General features: G+C 43.2%; 2 protein-coding genes across 5 annotated transcripts in view; one reads left to right on the top strand and one right to left on the bottom strand.

Annotated features, from left to right (window-relative positions):
- The window catches only part of LTK (leukocyte receptor tyrosine kinase), a 117,922-nt gene extending 114,396 nt beyond the window's left edge, over nt 1-3,526 (top strand). For all 4 annotated transcript variants that reach the window (XM_083506183.1, XM_083506182.1, XM_083506181.1 and 1 more), the window contains one exon: nt 212-3,526. In XM_083506183.1, coding sequence (XP_083362309.1) covers nt 212-964 — 753 coding nt within the window. In that variant the 3' untranslated portion in view covers nt 965-3,526. The remainder of the gene's footprint in view (nt 1-211) is intronic.
- Nucleotides 3,527-5,998: 2,472 nt separating this feature from the next.
- The window catches only part of ITPKA (inositol-trisphosphate 3-kinase A), a 61,544-nt gene continuing 47,816 nt past the window's right edge, over nt 5,999-19,726 (bottom strand). Inside the window, exons 2-7 of the mRNA XM_083509243.1 lie at nt 18,190-18,286; nt 15,667-15,880; nt 14,849-15,053; nt 12,955-13,056; nt 11,828-11,899; nt 5,999-10,419 (exon numbers count right to left, since the gene is read on the bottom strand). Coding sequence (XP_083365369.1) covers nt 10,216-10,419; nt 11,828-11,899; nt 12,955-13,056; nt 14,849-15,053; nt 15,667-15,880; nt 18,190-18,286 — 894 coding nt within the window. The 3' untranslated portion in view covers nt 5,999-10,215. The remainder of the gene's footprint in view (nt 10,420-11,827; nt 11,900-12,954; nt 13,057-14,848; nt 15,054-15,666; nt 15,881-18,189; nt 18,287-19,726) is intronic.

The raw sequence follows: 19,726 nt of genomic DNA, 5'->3' as shown, positions 1-19,726 counted from the left end.
GGGGCAGATTTGGGGAGGGAGTAGGGTATGCACAGCAGGAGGAGAGTGCGGAAGTTTCATTGCAGAAGCAAAAATTGTTGCACTCACAGGACATGAATCCCACCCTCTGTATCTGTTGGTAATGTCTAGTTCGGTCTTGTAAGCATGTTAGCGTCTGTATCGGTCAAAGTGATAGTATTTAGGAAGTTCAATATCCTTGCTTGTCTTTTAGGACCCTGATGTGATCAATACAGAGCTGCCCATTGAATGCAGCCCAACACCAGAGGATGAAGGAAGCACTATGTTGCATCCAAACAGTTCCACAGGGAAGGTTCCTTTGCTGGGGAATTCTCCCCTTACCCCGCAGATGAACTTCATAACATTGGAAGACCATGATTCAGGGAACAAATATGGGCAGTGTCCGCAGGAGCTGCTGGTGGAGAACCTTGGAAACTGGATAGCCAGAGGAGCTGGCATGCCTTCCTCCAGTGATTCCAGCAATGGGACCCAGATGCAGAAACTGGAGTCTGCCAGCCAGCCAGCGTACAAGCTGAAGAATAAAACCAAAAATCTTTGGAACCCAACTTACGGATCCTGGGTCCTGGAGGGCGTCTGCCAACCCAGCTCCAAACTCAACACAACGCAAGAGCGGGAAGATTCGGGGTTTGATGGGAACTGCAGTTCCTCCCCTAGTTCTCGGGCATCACCTTCATGTCCGAGCCAGAACCACTCTCCTCACATCGATATTGGAGGGATTGAACTGGTGAAGCTGCAGAATTTCCCATGTGGCAATGTGAACTACGCTTACGATGATCTCTGCTGCGAAACAGGCAGGTCTTTGCCTCTGGCAGTGGAGCCAACCACAGTTTTGAGGAGTGCCAGCCTGCACAGAGACGGCAAGCTTTCCTTTAAGCCAGAAAAAACCTCAAGAGAGAGAGACTCTGGTCTCTCCTTATCTGATGACCTGAGTGTTACGCCTGTATAACATGGAACACTTTTGCAAAGAGTTGGGCCTCCACCCTGGGGCCGTGTCTGCAAGAATAATCAAAAATGTTCTCCACCCCCTACCCCCGGTCTTCCTCCCTCCCTGTTCTAGGAACAGATGAATTACTGTTGTCTTGCTCTGGCCTCCAGCACATGCCCAATGAGTACTTGAGGCTGGTTGGCTGCAACCTACTGGTGTCAATGGTGGTGGCTGCAGGATGCAATGGAGCTACTGTTGCAATGAATGGTTCAGGGTCCAGTGGTCCATGGAGGTGTTCACATTCACCCAATCACCTCCCTGAAAAATGGTCTCTTCCCTCATATGAACTAGGTAGGTTCATATGGCAGAACTGTGAGCAACCTATGTAGGGTGGTGGTCTGCAAAATGTGGTTTCCAGCTGACTCACCACTCACAACCAAGCAGGAAATAAAGCCAGCTGGGTTTGCCTTGGACTCAGTAGCTGAGAACATGTAGTAAGAATAACAAAGACAGAGGAGTCTACGCAAGGAAACAGAGCCAAAGTTAAGAAGGGAGCAGATCACAATTGCATTCTTCGGGAAGAGCATTAGAAACTGAGAAAACTAAAGAAACAAGTGGTGGTGACCATATTTTTTTCATTAATGAAAGAAGTTGCTTTGCACCACAGAAACTAAGTAGTTCGGTTATTGATGCCTGACCTGTGGAGTCTCAGGAGTTAGCCTGCTTTGTCTGCAATGAACTGGACATTTCCTTTTAATGGACTTCGTTTACGCAGAACTCTGCTCAACGGTAGTAATTCACTCTCCCGTAGGAATACTTTTTTGTAAGCTGGAAATTTAGGGTACGATTTTTATAGATGTATATAATATTCAAAGTTCTTCTATGGTGAAATGTGACAAAGGCTGTTAACTTGAAGTAAGGCCAACAAGAAGTATTTTAATTCTGAAGGGGAATCCTAACTTAATAGGTAAAATGCTGGTGTTTGTTTGGGTCATATATACAAAATAGATTCTAGAGGTAGGTATATAGACTCAGCATTGGTGAGGTAAACTGAGGAGAGGTGAGTTGGAAACCATGTTGGTCTACTGCAGGATATAATGAGAGCTGCTGAATTAGAAAGGCCCAATATTGCACAAGTTAATTCAGGGACACATAACCCCTTTTACACAAGAAAGCATCCAACATAAGTGTCATTCAGAGCTCTCATTGGCTTCAGAGTGTCGTGAGTGCTTGTGCATCTCACACATTTGAAATGCAGGTAGTGTTTTGCCCAGTGTAAAATATCCTTCAGAGAGAGATGTTTGAGACATGTCCAGGGAACTACGTCCTCTGAAAGGAAGTCGCCTATGTTCTCTCATTGACTTAATCTATACTACCTTTAGGTCTTTCATAGAAAGCAGCTCACCCAAAACATGTACACAAAACTGGCCACAGAATGCATGAGAAGACCAGTTTTCAGTGCATGTGCTCAATTTCTGCTGCGACAGATGACTAGGCCAACTGGCAGGGAAGTGGGAAAGTAGAGAGCTGAAAAAGTTTTCCATGTCACACCAGCAAAATAATAATGATAATGATAATAATAAGTTGTTTGGTACAGGCTTTTTCTGTAGATAAAAATAGTCTTATCATTCACTTGTTTATTTAGTGTCAGCAGGTGGTATATAGAATGATCGCTTTCTTCAATCCTTTTCTGCTACCTGTTCCAAACATCATTTAGTATAGACCATTTGAAAAATGAACTTGTATTGAAAGAAATCACATTCATGAAGAAAATATGCATTTCCACACTATAATTACCAAATGAAAACTGTGTACAGCAGAGCTTTCCAAACTTCATGTTGGTGACACACCTTTTTAGACATGCATCAATTTGTAATTGTGACACAGTAATTCAGTTTTACTAACAAACAGGAGGTTAAACTAACTGCTTTACAGCCCCTGGAGAAGCACAGGGAGCATTTGTGTGACACACCTACACACTGCAGCTAACAGTTTGGAAAGCTCTAGGAGGTGGGAAGTCATTAATGACTTCTCAAGTACAGGTCAGAGAAAGACAAAATCCTTGCTACTACACAATGCCTTTTCTCCTGACCTTAACCTAATCTGCAGCAAAAAGCCATGACATTTCTGCAAATCAGCCCAGGGAACTTGGTCCACAAAAGGGCCCCTAATTGCCTTGTCTGTTATCCTGCTTATCAGAACTGACTGTGTGCCTCTTTGACCTTTTCCCTCATAGAAATAGCATCCCTGTTAATCCAAACTCTGTGAACATTTTGTTTATAATTTTAAGCACACTTAGAGGAAACAAGGGCCACTGAAATCAATAGGACTGAGCTTCAGAACTTTTAGTCTCTTATTACGATGATGTGATAGTTTTTCAGACCAAGGGGCGGGAGAACAGCTTTGCTGTACCTATTTTGTGCGAAGCTTTCCAAAACTACAAAAGGCAGATTCTTCATGTTTGGCTCAGCTTTTTTTTCCTTTGGGTGGTTCCCAAACATTGCATTATGCTAAGGTCGTTTCACCTATTTACTTCCTTATAATTTGATAGGTAATATAAATCATATGTATATTTGCATGCCATTTTAATCATAGATGTCATGATCTTGCACCATCCTCATTGACACGAATGGGCACATTTCCATGGGACTCTTAGAATTGAATCAGACCCAAATACATCCGTCAGCAAAAAAGATTTCAGCCATATGACAGCAGGTGGCACGTGTGATTGAGTGAGCGAGAAAACAAACTGATGGTACAAAAGTAGAGAGCACTCTCAAAGCCTAGCTCTACAGTTCTTTTCTCCTTAGTTTAACTCAATTATTTTCCAAGAATTCCTTTAGTACTGTTCTTTTGGGAAAATAGCTCACGTGGTTTCCATGTTATATCTGTGTGATACAAGTATATAGACTTTGTATTGGCACCATTTGCTAGAGGAGGGACTTTATATCGAAGATACAAACAACAAAATGAATTAAAATTGTTAGTGCCTCCCCAGGTAAAGGTAAAGGGACCCCTGACCATTAGGTCCAGTCATGGCCGAATCTGAGGTTGCAGCGCTGATCTTGCTTTAATGGCCAAGGGAGCCGGCGTACAGCTTCTGAGTCATGTGGCCAGCATGACTGAGCCGCTTCTGGCGAGAGCAGTGCACAGAAACGCCGTTTACCTTCTCGCCGGAGCGGTACCCATTTATCCACTTGCACTTTGATGTGCTTTCGAACTGCTAGGTTGGCAGGAGCAGGGACCGAGCAACGGGAGCTCACCCCGTCAAACTGCCGACCTTCTGATTGGCAAGTCCTAGGCTCTGTGGTTTAATCCACAGCGCCACCCGTGTCCCCAACCCAACCCCAAAATGCAATTCCTGTGAGGTATGCCTGGTTGCATCTTGATTCATCCCAAGCAGGTCACTTCCTTTTCTACTAATTTCCCCTCGACTTGTGCTATTCTCTCTCTCTGTTCTGCCTCTTGCTAGGCTGAAAAACCCAGCTTTCCTTTAAATTGGGCAGTGATCGATCCCATTTCCTCCTTTGCCTTTTCCACACTGGCACAAACAATCCAAACAGAGTTTTCTATGATGGCGCTAAGAGAGCTTTGACACTCTTCACGCTTTTATACTTACACAAATTGCTTTTGATCTGCGATTACCTCGAAGAATGGCAGCACACACAGCTTGCCATCTTGCCCTTTGGGGGTCACTGTAAATATGTAAACCACATGCCTGCTTCTATGCAATTTAAAATCAGATAAAAGCGTATACTTCTATATTTGCAACACATAAATAAAGACATCCTAACACAGCTGTTTGGTCTTTTGTTGTCCACTACTCACTGGTTAGAAGGAAAATAGAACATCTCTGTTAAATAACAGTCAGTTAGTTTGTGCCCCTCATTGGGGGGAAATAGGTAATACAGAGCTTTTTTGGTTAAAAGAGAGAGAGAGAGATCCCAGTATTAATGTTCTAATGCAAGTGCTGTGTATGCCAGCTCAAAATGGCTGTCACATGCAGCAAAAAATAGAAGCGATGATCATACCAGCACAAAAAAGCACTGGTTCTCTATATAACCCAGACTGGAACATCAGTGGCACTGTCCACTGAGTTTTAAGATGTGCAATAGCTTTGTTTGTCTGAACAAAAGAGATGAAAATGATCCTAGAGAAGCATTACTTGTCACCTCTAGCAAACAGGCTTTGAGTGTTCTTGAAACAAATTGGACTCTACACACACAGAGCAGCAATTCTGCTTTCAAAGCACCTTCCGCTCCCCAAACAATAATAAATAAATAAATAATCCCCACACTATAATAATTTTCAATCATATCACAATGGTTTAAATAGTGGTACCAATTCTACAGGAACAGGGTGACATTTTTTTATTCGCTTCTGAAGGAGTCCTGAAGCTAACTGAGGCGAGAAATACCATATAAGCAGTTAACATGCACCTTCCAGCTTACCTCTCAAAAACGTCTTCAAATAAAGGAAAGTTCTTTGTCTCTGGCCTCAGCTGGATAGCAACGTTACAAACACCTATTTTATTATTTAAGAAAAGGGTTACTTTGCTCTTCCACCATTAAACATTCCCACAGCACTGACAGATGATGCCCTCACTACCACCCAAAAGTGTGATTCCTTTTCGAAACCTTATTAGCTAACACACAATTCTCCGCACTCTTTTTAGCCCAGATGTGTTGATGAGAACTTAAGTGAATACCATATAAAGCAGAAAACACAACCTTTGCCACGAAATAGCAGTTTGGCAGCAAAAGAAAGTATAGCCAGCGTGCAGCACGGTATATTATTGTACCATAAAAAAAATACAAATTTGCATATGCTCTTAAAAAGCAAGAAGAAGAGCTGGCAATTGTTGGAATCACAGTTAACTTTTACCTTCCCTGCTGTGTTGAGGAAAATCCACCCTTTGAAGTTGTTATTTGATAGGAAGGGTCAGACCTCTCTCCACAGACGCCATTTTTTATTTTATTTTTAACATCATGACAAGTTTGGCCCTTGGCTACCACCATTTAAGAAAGAACAGAAAAGATTAAATGAGTGGGCACCTGTTTTCAGTTAAATTTATTTGTTATAGCACATTTGGAAGTAATAAAATCAACCTATACACAGTTAGGATTTCAGAATATTTTTTTGCACTGTAGTGTTCAAAGCAACATCATCTGTAGATGAGACAAGCTTTTCCCCCCCTGGTTTGTAGTAGAAATGTAGCCCAAGTCAACTATTTAAAAACAAGATCCCCCATCGCTTTAGTCTATTCACAGAATCTAGGAGGAGGAAATTTTCTCATCAATGATGCTTCCAGGCAAGTGTTTATTGTAGGACTGGTGGTCCTCATGCAAGCTTTTTCCCAGCTTCCACACAGCATTTTGGCATAAAAATACCAACCTACGTCCTGCCGCCACCACCTTCTGGATTTATCATCCTTCCATGGAAAATTCAGTAACTTATTTAAACAAAAACAAAAAAAACCCTATTGAAAACAACCCATTTGCCAATATTAAGCCTCCTTGTAGAAGCAGCTTTCCTGCAGAAACACCCACAGCATATAAAAGGTATACCTGCCTTTTCTGGACTGAAGTTTCCACAAATTTATATCCTCCAAGGGACTATGAAACAGTCCTTTCCATACCTATTCAAATTCCTTGCAGTTTTTTTATATTGCACTTTTCTTCCACAAATCAGTATTAAAACAATTTACGGATCCTCACAACAACCCTGTGAGGCAGGCATATTCCAGTTTGCATTTTAAAGAGGTGGGAGAAAACAGATCAGCAGACCTGGAGAAAAAGTTCACATCCTCCAGTGCAAAGTGCTACTTTATAGCACCTCTTCCTCCTCCTCCTTAGAACCAACCACATTTTTAAATAAGGAAAAAGCAATTGGAGTCCACAAGCTCTCTGCAGCAGACTGAAGCAAGCATTTGCTGCTGCAACAGACGGAACTTTTCCGGTGTTCCTGCTGCAAGAACAGTTGGAGCAAAGGATGGAGAGTTTAATGCTACCAAGAGTGGGCAATGGGGCAGACAAAATAACCAGTGTGACCCTGTTTTGTGTATGTGCGTGTGCCTAAGCAGCAGCAGCTGGCTGGTTGGGTTGGTTGGTATGGACCAGGCGGTTACTATGAGGGTGAGAATGAGTAAAGGGAAGAACCACTGAAGTCCAATCAGCCATAGAGTTGGCAAAGATGGGTGGAGAGAGGCTGTCAAGATATGCAATGATGTCAAGCCCGCATGCACAATGGGACCTTCCCTCCCTCACATCCACCAGGCCACTGTGAAATATTGCCTTGACTATGCTGGATATTGACTGTATTTACATTACTGAGAAAGACAGTGCCCATACGCATTCTAAGGCCAGACGCCTCCAAATCTACATGAGAGCATCATCATAAATGTTTGCTGGCCCAGGGTAGGGTAGCAACCTGTTGGGACGTCTTCACCTTGCTGTGTTGCACGTCCAGTATTTTAAACATTGGTTTTTATACCGTGACCCACAAATAGGGCTACGTAAAAACTGACAAGCAACAACATCCAAGCTTACCTCTAAATCCCCTCCCCTTCGAACCTCTTGTGCTACACAGAAACCCTTTTCAACCCACTACTCTAAAAGGCTAGCAGATCATGGAAGCCATTTGAAAACCACTTCTGCTATCCATGCTTCCTTCCCAACACACACCCCATCACCACCAGCAACATATAAAGAAGCGGTTTTCCATTATTAACACAAAAGGACTTAAAGATAGAATACAAATTTCAAGGAACAATAACTGGTATTATTTTACAAATTGCTATTTTCAATTTTGATTTTCAGAACTGTGCACCCAACTAAATCCTTTATCGGCTCTGCTAGATGGACTTTCCAGCTAATCCTATATTTAAAAAACTGTCCTGGGGATAATTAATTACAAGCTTAAGCCAAAGGAGCTTGTTTCAGAGTATCATCAGTACATCTCTCTTGGGTTGCTGGTTCTGAATTCCATAATGAATGTTAATGTGGGGTTTCCCCTCCACCACCTGTTGGGCAAGAATTTGCAATGCTTTAATAAGCTTTTCTCGGCAGAAGCATGGAGCTCGATAGCTGAAGCAGCCCGTTTCTGCTGTGTGTTACAGACTCCTAAAGTTTTACTGTCCACCCATTTGTCTGCCCTCAGCAGGCCCTTCCAAGGCCAGTGCAGGTTAGGCTGTAGGGAGTGAAAGACCTGCTGTTGCTCCTCCTAAAATTAGCCTCATGCCAAAGTCTGGGAAAACTGACACCAAGCCAAGTGGCAGAGGAAAGGAAGCCCAAATATGTTACCTACTAAGAATGGGTGAGCAAAGGGTATTGTTAAAAAATTAACTTCACGGGTAAATATTTGAAAGCTGGAAGATATCTACTAGCTGCTCTGACTGCTAGTTTCATGTCTGGCTAAGTCATGACCATGCTGCCAGACTAGGGATCCCTTATACCTTTAGCTATGGAGCATGCCATGGGTGAATTCTGCACGATTTAGCCTAAGGCAGGCTGCACGAGATAGGACCATGGGGCCATGACTACCCAGTCATCACACAATGGCCACTGGCTGCTTTCCTCTACAACTTTAAGAATGCCGTGTCTGTCTGCATGGAGCTCTGGGTCATAGCCAATAATCGTGTGAATACATAACCAAACATGGCATGATTATTGGAATTGTGTGGCTGAAATGTTGAACAGTGGAGATGCATTCTGCAATACCGATCCATGATTATCGGGGGACAATCCACGTGACTTCAATGGGGGAAAGGAGTTTTTATCACAGAATTTCTGTTATGCAAACTATCACCTTCACAGCAGTCCTAAAATAACCCTTTGCACATTCACCTGATACACCAAGTGGATATACTTTGCCCAAATGAAGTGCTTAGCACCTAATGTTTCAAGTGCCCAGTACATCTCTATGGGGAGAATTGTTCTTTTTTAATTCTTGCAAAAATCTGCTGATCCAAGTAATTTCAACACCAAGCAACTTGACTGGTTGTTCTGATTTCTGGATGGGAAACATTTCAATGTCACCTAAATTAGTTAAGTTTTTGCTTTGTTTACTAAATAAACCAAGTCACTAAGATGTGATCCCACACATAGTCATATGAATTCCAGCTCACAAGTGGTCACTTCTGGGCCACCACCACCCTCGATGAAATTCAGTCTCCCCGAAAGTGACTGCTTGCTCCCTGGAAGGCGAAGTCTCTCTTGGATCACACACTTTAAAACCTGGACAGCTTTATGCACAGTCTCAGGTGAAGAAAAGGAGAGGCTAGCAATCATGAAGAAGCACTAATACAAAGCTTGGTGCAAATTGGAATTGTATGGGTTCAACCTCTGCTTCCCTATTACCATGGCAGCTCCTCTAACAGGTAGAGCTGATCCAGGTTCCTCTATAGCACACATACTCCAATCAAAGCATGCATTAGACTGCAGTTCTGCCCATGATGAGTTTTGGATGGTTGACTAAAAATCAGTAGGACTTACCTGTTGCACAGTTGTGGTCAGGGTTGCAGGGCAGATGTGTGCAAGATATTTGGGGGAGGGGCTTAGTGGCAAGCTGCACATGTTTTGGCACAGATAAACTAATTTGTGGAAAGCAATTGGCGACAAAATGGAATGGCAGAAGACGAGAAGGAACAGAGGGGTATGGAGAGTTGTGTAGGGCACAAAAACTCTTGCACTGGCTCCTGGAGCCCAAGGTGCCCTTTGGTTTCTGAAGCTTCAACAGCACTTTGTGCGCATCTTTAAACTTTTCTGCACCACCATTAAAACTAATATATATATATGAGAATGAGAGTTTGTAAATTCTTCGCCAAGTTCCAAGCTGCCTGGCACACAAGTGAATGCATGGAATTCCTATCTAACAGTGTGAGCAGCAGCAGCAGCAGCATGAAGGTTAGGAAGTCTGCTTATTACTTCTGAAGATATTTCAGACAAGAATTCCAATATTTTCCGTCCCATGTGCTCCAAGCAACTTTCCTTCCAGGAAGTAGTTGTCCTGATCCAACGTCCAAATGTTCAGAAATTATTCTGTGTTAGTTCAATAAAACTGAAGTTAGCCCTTTGCATTCATGGCTAACCCTGGATTTCCCAGGCTCCCAGAGGCTGGCTCTGAGTTTCCACCTCGTTTTTGCAGCAGGGTAATGCCCCCAGAGTCTGGCAAACGTTTTAAAAGCTTTCCCTCTGACTGGGGAGGGGGTGTGTTGATTCTGGAAAAATTAAAAGCAACTGAGCGGTCCTATAGTGACTTTGTGCCAGTCCCTCTCATCTCTCAAATATATTTTCTAAGATGTCGATCAAATTGTCCAGTCCAAGTAAGTAGCCATCCTCTCGGTTCCCTTCCTGCCAAGGGATCCTATGATCCAAGGTCTGCTCATCTGGAAGAAGGGTAGTCTTTCCAAAATCAATGAGCCATACATTGGCATGCCCACTATCATCATGCACAAACAGCAGTGAACTTCCAATTACCTGCAGAGGAGAGGGAGAGAGAGGCTACTAGATATTTTGTGGAAAACTGGTGTCTTGCTGCTCCTGGCTCCACCCGTCATAAACTTAGGGCCAATGCATGCCTGTAGTTGAGGATTAAACAAATTTACTGAGGAATCCACTGGCCTGATCCAGTAGGCTCTTTTATTGTTCTTAAGTTTTTTATTTATTTACCAGGAGCATTTTAATACTGCTTTATATTTAAAATACCTCGAAGCAGTGCACAGATAATAAAATATACCACAAACAATAAAAGACAGAACATTTAAAAATCCAAATAGTGCATCATCCATAGTTACCAGGCTGCTTAATGTTTAATGGTCTGTTTAATGGTCAGAAAACATCTTAAGCGACCACTGAAAGTCTCCACCCCCCCCCCCCCCATCATTCAACCCAGACACTGAAGTCCAGCTCCGAGGGCCTTCTGGCAGTTCCCTCATTGTGAGAAGCGAAGTTACAGGGAACCAAGCAGAGGGCCTTCACGGTAGTGGAAAGCCCTCCCATCGGATGTCAAGGAAATAAACAAGTACCGTATTTTTCGCTCTATAAGACGCACCAGATCACAAGATGCACCTAGTTTTGGGAGGAGGAAAACAAGAAAAAAAATATTCTGAATGCCAGAAGCCAGAACAGCAAGAGGGATCGCTGTGCAGTGAAAGCATCAATCCCTCTTGCTGTTCTGGCTTCTGGGATAACTGTGCAGCCTGCATTCACTCCATAAGACGCACACACATTTGCCCTTACTTTTTAGGAGGGAAAAAGTGAGTCTTATAGAGCAAAAAATACGGTATCTGACTTTCAGAAGACAGCTGAAGGCAGCCCTGTATAAGGAAGTTTTTAATGGTTGGTTTTTTACTGTGGTTTTATAATTTTGTGGAAGCCGCCCACAGTGCTTGGGGCAACCCAGTCATATGGGCGGCATATAAATAAAAGAAGAATACTAATGATCATCATCACCATCTAGTTGGCTGCCTTATTTCTGAGGGGAAAACTCTCCTTTAGTTGACTAAATGATGGATCCCTTGCAAAGAGCATTATCTGATGACCTCAGGGAGTGGGTAGGTTTCTATAGGAGGTGTTGGCATTCTCTCATTCTCTCCCAATTTGCTTAGGGCCTTCTAAACGAACAGCAGAACCTTAAACTCAGCTCAGTAGCTGAAGTGGCAAACTAGTGCAGCTCCTTTCATGGGAGTGTTATGTGCTCATAGTAGGTTGCCTCTCTGTGCAACCTAGTTCCTGCATTCTGCAACAGCTTCCAAACCAATCCCAAGGGCAGCTTCCCCCACTCCATACACACAGAGACAGAAGGCATTGCAGTAATCCAGTCTTGATGCTACACTGTTTTCTTCACATGCTGCCTCCTTGGCCTTCTCTCTCACCCACTGCTCACCTCGTGCCGTTTAAAGAAATTAGAAGACTCAAGAACACCACGAATTTCATACAGACGCCTCAAGTATTTTTTCTGTGAAAAGAAGGGGTGGAGGGTTGAATCACGTAACATTTTACTGTCATACAAAATTTTTAAACACTGGTAGATGGAGGAAATTGCTTCAGAGACTGCTTTACCACAGAGTAATTTGAGATACTACCCACCAGAAACATAAACACGAATCTTCTGAGAATGGGAGTTTCGTGAGCCAATTTTTTGGGCACATTATGTTCTTTTGGTGTTTTAAGTTGCAATTCACCCATTGCACAAGTGTGTGGGTCCCAGAGCCGGCAATTAGTGACAGCTAAACATCTGTAATATTCTCTCTGAAGGCTTTCAGCTCATCTGTTCAGAGTGTGGGAAACGCAGAATGGAAAAATGAAACTAAGTTCCCCACGACCCATGATGCAATCTGAACAATGTTACTCTGTCAATGAAAAGAAACAGCATCACACATCTGCTAATGAGGTCAGAGGTCTAAAGCCTACAAAGTACAAGGATTTTGTGCCTGATAGGAACCCTGGTAAGAGGATCAAATATCCATGTTCAGAGCTGATCTGTGTTCTTGGTATACAAAGGGCCTCACTGCGGGGATGCAGAATACAATGTGTTACCTACCTTTCATATGCTTAAACTATGACCAACTAGCATACCACAAAACCACAGGAAAGGTACTACTTGTGGTGTGATATTAATATTTACCAGCCACTGTTCAGCCAGATAAGCCTCCAAAATAGCATACAGCAATTATAAAATACAATAATTTTAAAACAAGAGAGCGAGATGATGCAGTCAACATCAATGATAGCAGATCTATGTCTAAGAAAACTGGGAGTTGGTCTACTATCACACATCCAACCTCTCCCCACCCAAGATGGTGCATTGGGTCAACCTTTTACCCAGGTTAAAGAAAGCTTCTTAAAATAATGGGTCTTATTACCAGTTGCTCTGGAGGAAGTGATGACACCTTGGCCTCCTGTAAGGAAATGTCCACAGCTCCCTCTCCCTATTCATCTACCACCAGCCCTCACAGATTTAATGAGCCAGGCCAGCATAGGGCCAGTCTCAAACTTCCAAGTATAGCTTACCAATATAGTTGTATCTCCCTTAATGAATTCCGCAAAAACCTGGAAGACTTGGTCCCGTGTCTTTGTTGTCTTGAAGTTGGTGTTACAAGTCCCATCAGCCTTCTGTAAGGAATAAAAAGAAGGGAGATGGAAGACGTCCTTCTGCACGCAGAGGAAAGAAGGGAAGACACCAGCATGGGGACAAGGAGGAGAGGAATCCCCAAAAGGTGAAGCTGGCTGGCTTTTCCTCAGAGGCAGCTGAACTAACTCCACCAGGATGGTTACCCCGACCCTGAATATTAGCTGCTGCATTTACAGCAGTGTGGTGCAGAGCAGGGGAGGGCTGAAGGTAGATCTTTGGGTGATTTGCAGTAGAATGGCAAGTATTTCCGGCTACCAATTGTATTGGTATATTGCTATAAAATGAACCCACTTCAACCCAAGTTATATAGCTGAAAGCTGTTCCTCTGAAAAACTTAGGATAACCAGGAATGGATTTTTTTTTGTGGAAGGAAGGGACTCCATTCAGTTCTGGTATTCAAATCAAATTCCTTGGAATTACAGTGGTACCTTGGGTTAAGTACTTAATTAGTTCTGGAGGTCTGTTCTTAACCTGAAACTGTTCTTAACCTGAAGCACCACTTTAGCTAATGGGGCCTCCCGCTGCCGCCGGAGCACGATTTCTGTTCTCATCCTGAAGCAAAGTTCTTAACCTGAGGTAATATTTCTGGGTTAGCAGAGCCTGTAACCTGAAGCGTCTGTAACCCGAGGTACCACTGTATTTAATTCTAAATGGCTAGCTCAGGTCAGTGGATCTCAGGGTTCTAGTTAGGCATAAAGTAGATCCCTTGAGCTTGAAGTCTGACATCCCTGATACACAGTGCCAGATTACGACTGGAAAGACTCAGATTCAAATCCCCACTCAGCCATGAAGCTCATTAGGTAACCTGAGCTAGTCACTCTCAGTCTAACCATAAGCTCCTCAGGTGGCAAACAGGATAGAACTGTGTTAAATACATTACATACATACATACATACATACATACATACATACATACATACAGCATCACTGAGACTCTAATACAAACATGTATTTTAGGATATGGTGTACATTATAAACAAGGTGGGCAGGATAAAAGGAACAAATACTGACACTTAATGAAAACAAGCTATGTTATTAAATCATGCTTCTGGATGCAATGCAAAAGAGCCCTAGAAAACTGATATAATTCTGCTCTGGGTTGTAATACAAAACCTATCTGAGTCAGATTTGGCCTTGTGCATGTAATATTTGGCTGCAAAAGTGTGGGCCAGCCTAACACAACAAATGTATATGTCTTGACAAGAGAAAGTTGTGAAACTGCAGTGCACATCGTGGGCAGAGATATCCAGCAGCACTCTGGAGTGATGTACTACAGCAGGCCTGTGAGGGCAGCGAAAATATCCTTTCAGTCTGTTGCCAGATGGTACACTAGAAGCACAGCACATTCTGCAATGCCAGCATTGCACTCATTGACGGAGAAAATCTGACAGCATCCTCCACATTTGTCAACTAACACCAAAGCCTTCTTTCCAAAAGGTTACTTTATTTGCGTACCACACGAACACACATCATCCCGATCTCACAATGGCCAACCAGATGCCTATGGAAAACCCACAAGCAGGATTTGAGAACAAAACCACTCTCTCCTCCTGTGGTTTCCAGCAACTGGTATGTATTCAGGTGCATTACATCAAGCACCAGCCATTGGTGTGAATGGGAAATACCAAGATGAAGTGCTTGTGTGTGGATGACCCATGCACACAGGAAAAAAAAGAATCTGTGCAGCTCATGTGCGCATTAACTTTCTGGTGTACATACAGTCTAGGATGCTGAGGCTAGGGAAAGCTAGTTTAGGAAAGGAAGATGTCCCACCTTAATCCCTTCGATCCTGAAACCCAAGTTAGCGCTGGAGCTGATTGTCTCTCTCCACTGCATATAGCGTGGTTTGGTCACTGCATGCTGTGAGTTCTCCTCCTCAGTGGGTGCCAGAGGATCTACATCGATCATTTTCTTATACATGTCCTTACGCAGCTTTGGTTTCTCTCGCGCTTTAGTCAATTCCTCCTCCAAATACGTCCTGCAAAAACAATAGCAAATTGAGCACTTATTTGATACGCCCAAGAATATTTCCATGCCATTTCCATTTATCGTATAGGGAGCTCAGTGTTCGTTACATAGAGAAATAATTACCCTCTTCAAGATAGCATCACATTTCCAAGAAAACTCTGACCAATCAATATCAGGACTTTGAACTCCAAGCCACAATCCATGGCAAGGGTAAAGGAGCAGCACTGGTGTAGCTAAATGTGTGTGGTTTTTAAAAAACAAACAAACCACAATCTGTAGCCAAGGTTTGTTATTCGCTTACTGACTACAGTTTGTTAGCAGCAAAACGAAGTATTATTACTAGTTCAAATGTAACACTAAGCCAGGAACCATGGTTTGTTTCCTTCAGACGCAAGCAAATTTGATTTTGCTCATGCGTGGTAAGTCATTGTTTAATGCTCACCATGACGTTCAAATATGGCCGATGTGCCATCCGTTCATCAGAAGGCAGAAGGGGCTCACAATCCACATGAAGTTGAGGGATGGATCAACCCAACATCAGACTGCCATCCCCTCAAAATCACAGCTATCAACAAGCCGCCCACAATGAGACAGCAGAGTTATTGTTGTTTAATGCCTCCCACCTGATTCCCATCTTGCAGTCCATCACACAAGGCCCTTCAAAATTAGCTAGAAGGTCATCTAGTTGCATGTAGGACTCGCCATCTCTCTCCACCACGCCATGGAAGACAGGGACGCAGGAGCGCAGTGGGTCATTCATCAGCAGTTCAAAGCACTTCTCCTCATTCTCAGAGTAGCGCTTCAGGATCGTTCCACCGTCAGCTGCCTTGAAACTCCCTGCAGTAAACAGAATCATGATAACTTGCAGCTTTCAGTCTGGTAGGAGGGAAAGGTCTCTCCGCCTAGTTTGACTGCCGCACCTCTTTCTTCCAGCTGAAATACTTTCCTGGAACAGTAACATACATGCCTTGTAAAAAGAACTCCCAACGCAAACAGTGCCTGTCAAAACACACACACACACACACACACACACAGCCAGCATTCAGATGGAATCACAGAAAAAAGTTGTCTCCACTAATCATATAAACATAAATGCACTAGACTACACAGGAGGTTAACAGGGCAAACCACATTATTACTTTGGTAGCCAGATTCAGTGATAAAATCTATGCAATGCTACCACTATGTCCTGAACTGAGCTTCATCCTGTACCTGCTCTTAGCACACAAGAGAGAAGCTATCAGTCACTGATCATTAACCAACAAGGCATGTCTAGAAGCCAAGTTGTGCACTTCAAGCATGCACACGCTCTTCCTCCAGCCCCCTCGGAATCCTGCAGCTCAAAAATTTCACTACTCTGAGGCTCCAAAGGAATCTAGTCTCAGCCACACAGCCAACAAAATGATGCTGGCTGCGACAAGAGGTAGAGGAAGCAGCTTCCACAACTGTTGAGGCGAGTGTAATGTCAGGGTCTGTTTTTGTTTCACTCAAATATCTATCAATCCACAAATCTATTAATCCATTGCCTTCTGAAACAAATTTATACCCTAAAATGCAGCCAACAAGGCTGAACCTGAATCTTACATTGTCTTCCTGCCTTGTAAGCTGGTTCACGTTAGCTCCCGCAACTGCAGAATTCTCTGTAGCCAGCATCAGAATTCACAGGGTTCTCTTGGAATCAGTGCAAAATGAGCTGTAATCAATTAATCCTATTCATTTTTATACAAGGAAATGCCTCCTGCTCCAGAGAACTCTGCACATAGCTTTGTTGACTTAGGTTTTCCTTTAACCTCAGTCAGTTACTATAGGAGCACTAAAGCAACCATGCATAAATTACATCAAGTCATTTTAAAAAAGAAAAAGAAAGAAAAAGCTTGGCCCGAGATATTCCAGCCATTTCTACAAACACTACATTAAACATAATCTGCTTAAGCAGCTCTTTACTGGCCACCCTGCCAAGCTTTCCTTTCCGTTCTCCGTGACGTACACTTTCAGCACATTACAGCAGTGGCCTTGACAATGTTTGTTTCTTCTTGAGAGTTTAGCCTCCAGAAACTTTCATGTCTAAGGTTGGACCACAGACTTAGATGTAGAAGCCTCCTACATAGGTCTATGGACAAGCGCGCGCACGCACACACACACACACACACACACACACACACACACACACAAACATCTAGATCCTGAAGGATGCAAATGATTTACATCTATTCCAGACATTTCACAAAGAAAAAGCAACTGAGAGGCTAGTCTCATGGACAAATCTTTTCATGCAAGCCATTGTTTAAGTGCAAACACAAATCAAGTACTACAAATTGCACAGTCAAGACATGATTACTCTTTTTAAAATCACAAAACAGACTAGGTTCATATCGATTAGGAACTCTGTGCTAGCATTTCTTATCAATCTTCTGGTTACTGTCCTTGTCAGAAAAACTGACCCTGTGTATTATACATTTTTCTTCGCGTTAGTGAAGTTAAGAAGATACCGGCTATAGCCAACCATGTTGCTGAACAGATACTAGTAAGGTTTCTCACAGCACAACAGGTAGGGAAACAATTGTTTAAAATGTCTCTTCTCCCCCTGCCCCACAATGTCTCTGTGCCCCTCTAAATCAACTTTGGAGGGTTCCCCAAGGCTCTGGAGCAGATCTCAGGGGGGCATGGAAGAACTTCTGGGGATAACCGCTCCCCCCCTCCCGGCTATCTAACCCATTCTGCTGGGCAGCACAACTGGAGAAAACCCACAGTTTTATATCAAATGTGATTATTTTAAAAAGATTTCTACCAGCTTAGAGGTCACACTGGAATGGCTCCAGAACCACAAACAGCTCATAATCTGTCTGCTAGACAAACAAGCACACTTAGTCAATTAATATGCTTCCTTTTCCCATCAATTTACTTATTTGAAAGTGCTTGTTGCCCACCCCCAAAGGTCCAGAGTGCATAGCATATTGACAATCAGATAGAAAAAGCAGTTCTCTTGCCAGAGATAATCTAGACATATAGGGCTGATTGGTTTGCAGTGTCCAGGTACAGAAGGAGGGGCATACTTCCCTCAAAATCCTTTCAATCCTTCCATTTTTATCAACCATTTTATTATAAGCTTCCTATTTGTACAGAGTCAAGCCAAGAAGAGTTTTCACCTGTGTGGCCAGCCAGCTGCACCCAGGAGTATCGCTTCTTGAAGGGACTGATGACTGGCAAATTGACAATTGTTTTTAACGTCTGCCATGCTTTTTTCTGAAACAAAGAAAGGAAAAACCATGAGTATCGTCACAAACCACATAATCAGGCATTTGTGCACGGAGATGCAAGGTCTCCTGCTTGCACTTATGGCTCCCCACTGACTTCCAAGGCCAACCTGATGTGACATGAAAGTGGATTCCCATTAAAGACAGTCTCAGTGACTCACCTAATTGAACAGAGTGTTGATCAAAGGCTAACACAGGAATAGCTAATTCGTGGTGCTCAAACTCAAGGAGAGGAACACCCTGTGAGAAGGTCAGATTTTTAAAGAAATGCACAGGTCCAAAATAACAGCATGCTACCTAATCCTGGATTTGGGTAGCTTATTTTAAAAACCAAGTCAAAAAGCTATATCTGCATTCTTTCTCTCTCTCTCTCTCTCACCCCCCCCCAAATTTGCCAAAAATTTTGACAAATCAGTTATTTGAGCTTCTTGATAACTAAACATTATTCTTAAGTAAAGAGAGGTCTGGGGCGGATGACCCAATCCAAACAACATGGAGTTACTGTCAGTTGATGGTTCAACCTAAGATGGCTGTGAAACACTTTCATTGGCTGCCAGTTCCAAAGTATAGGTGGTGCTCACCTTTAAAGCTCTTTAAAGACCTGGACACCCTAGGGACTGCATGACTGCCCACTGCCACATAACCAGTGTTAGAAGCCCCTCTCTGGTAGCCTTGAGGTGGGTTGCAGCAACTGAGAGTACCATTTCGGCTGTGGCACCTCGCTTATTAAATGTTCTCTTCAGTGAGGCTCACGTGACATATACACTACAGTCCTGTTGGCACCAAGCAAATTTCTTCTTCTTCTTCTTCTTCTTCTTCTTCTTCTTCTTCTTCTTCTTCTTCCCCCAGTTCTTTTCAGATGCCAACTGAATGTGGTTTTAATCCGCTCGTCTTTTACTGACTCTTGCCATTTTTAGCTCAGTTTTGATCAGTTTTATTGGGTGCCCCACCCTTGAAAGACCTACACTGGCTCCCAGTACGTTTCCGAGCAAAATTCAAAGTGTTGGTGCTGACCTTTAAAGCCCAAAACAGCCTTGGTCCAGTATACCCGAAGGAGCGTCTCCACCCCCATCGTTCTGCCTGGACACTGAGGTCCAGCGCCAAGGGCCTTCTGGTGGTTCCCTCGCTGCGAGAAGCCAAGTTACAGGGAACCAGGCAGAGGGCCTTCTTGGTAGTGGCACCCACCTTGTGGAATGTCCTCCCACCAGATGTCAAAGAGAAAAACAACTACCAGATTTTTAGAAGACATCTGAAGGCAGCCCTGTTTTAATGTTTTTAAAACATGGCACCAAGCTTTTAATGTTTAATAGACTATTGTATTTTAATATTCTGTTGGAAGCCGCCCCAGAGTGGCTGGGGAAACCCAGCCAGATGGGTGGGGTATAAATAATAAATTATTACAGTGGTACCCCGCAAGACGAACGCCTCG

The sequence above is a fragment of the Podarcis liolepis genome, assembly GCF_965112155.1.
Source record: "Podarcis liolepis genome assembly, chromosome: 1".
NCBI classification, from domain to species: domain Eukaryota; kingdom Metazoa; phylum Chordata; class Lepidosauria; order Squamata; family Lacertidae; genus Podarcis; species Podarcis liolepis.
The sequence above is the reverse complement of the archived record's forward strand: the minus strand, read 5'-3'. Positions and strand labels throughout refer to the sequence as shown.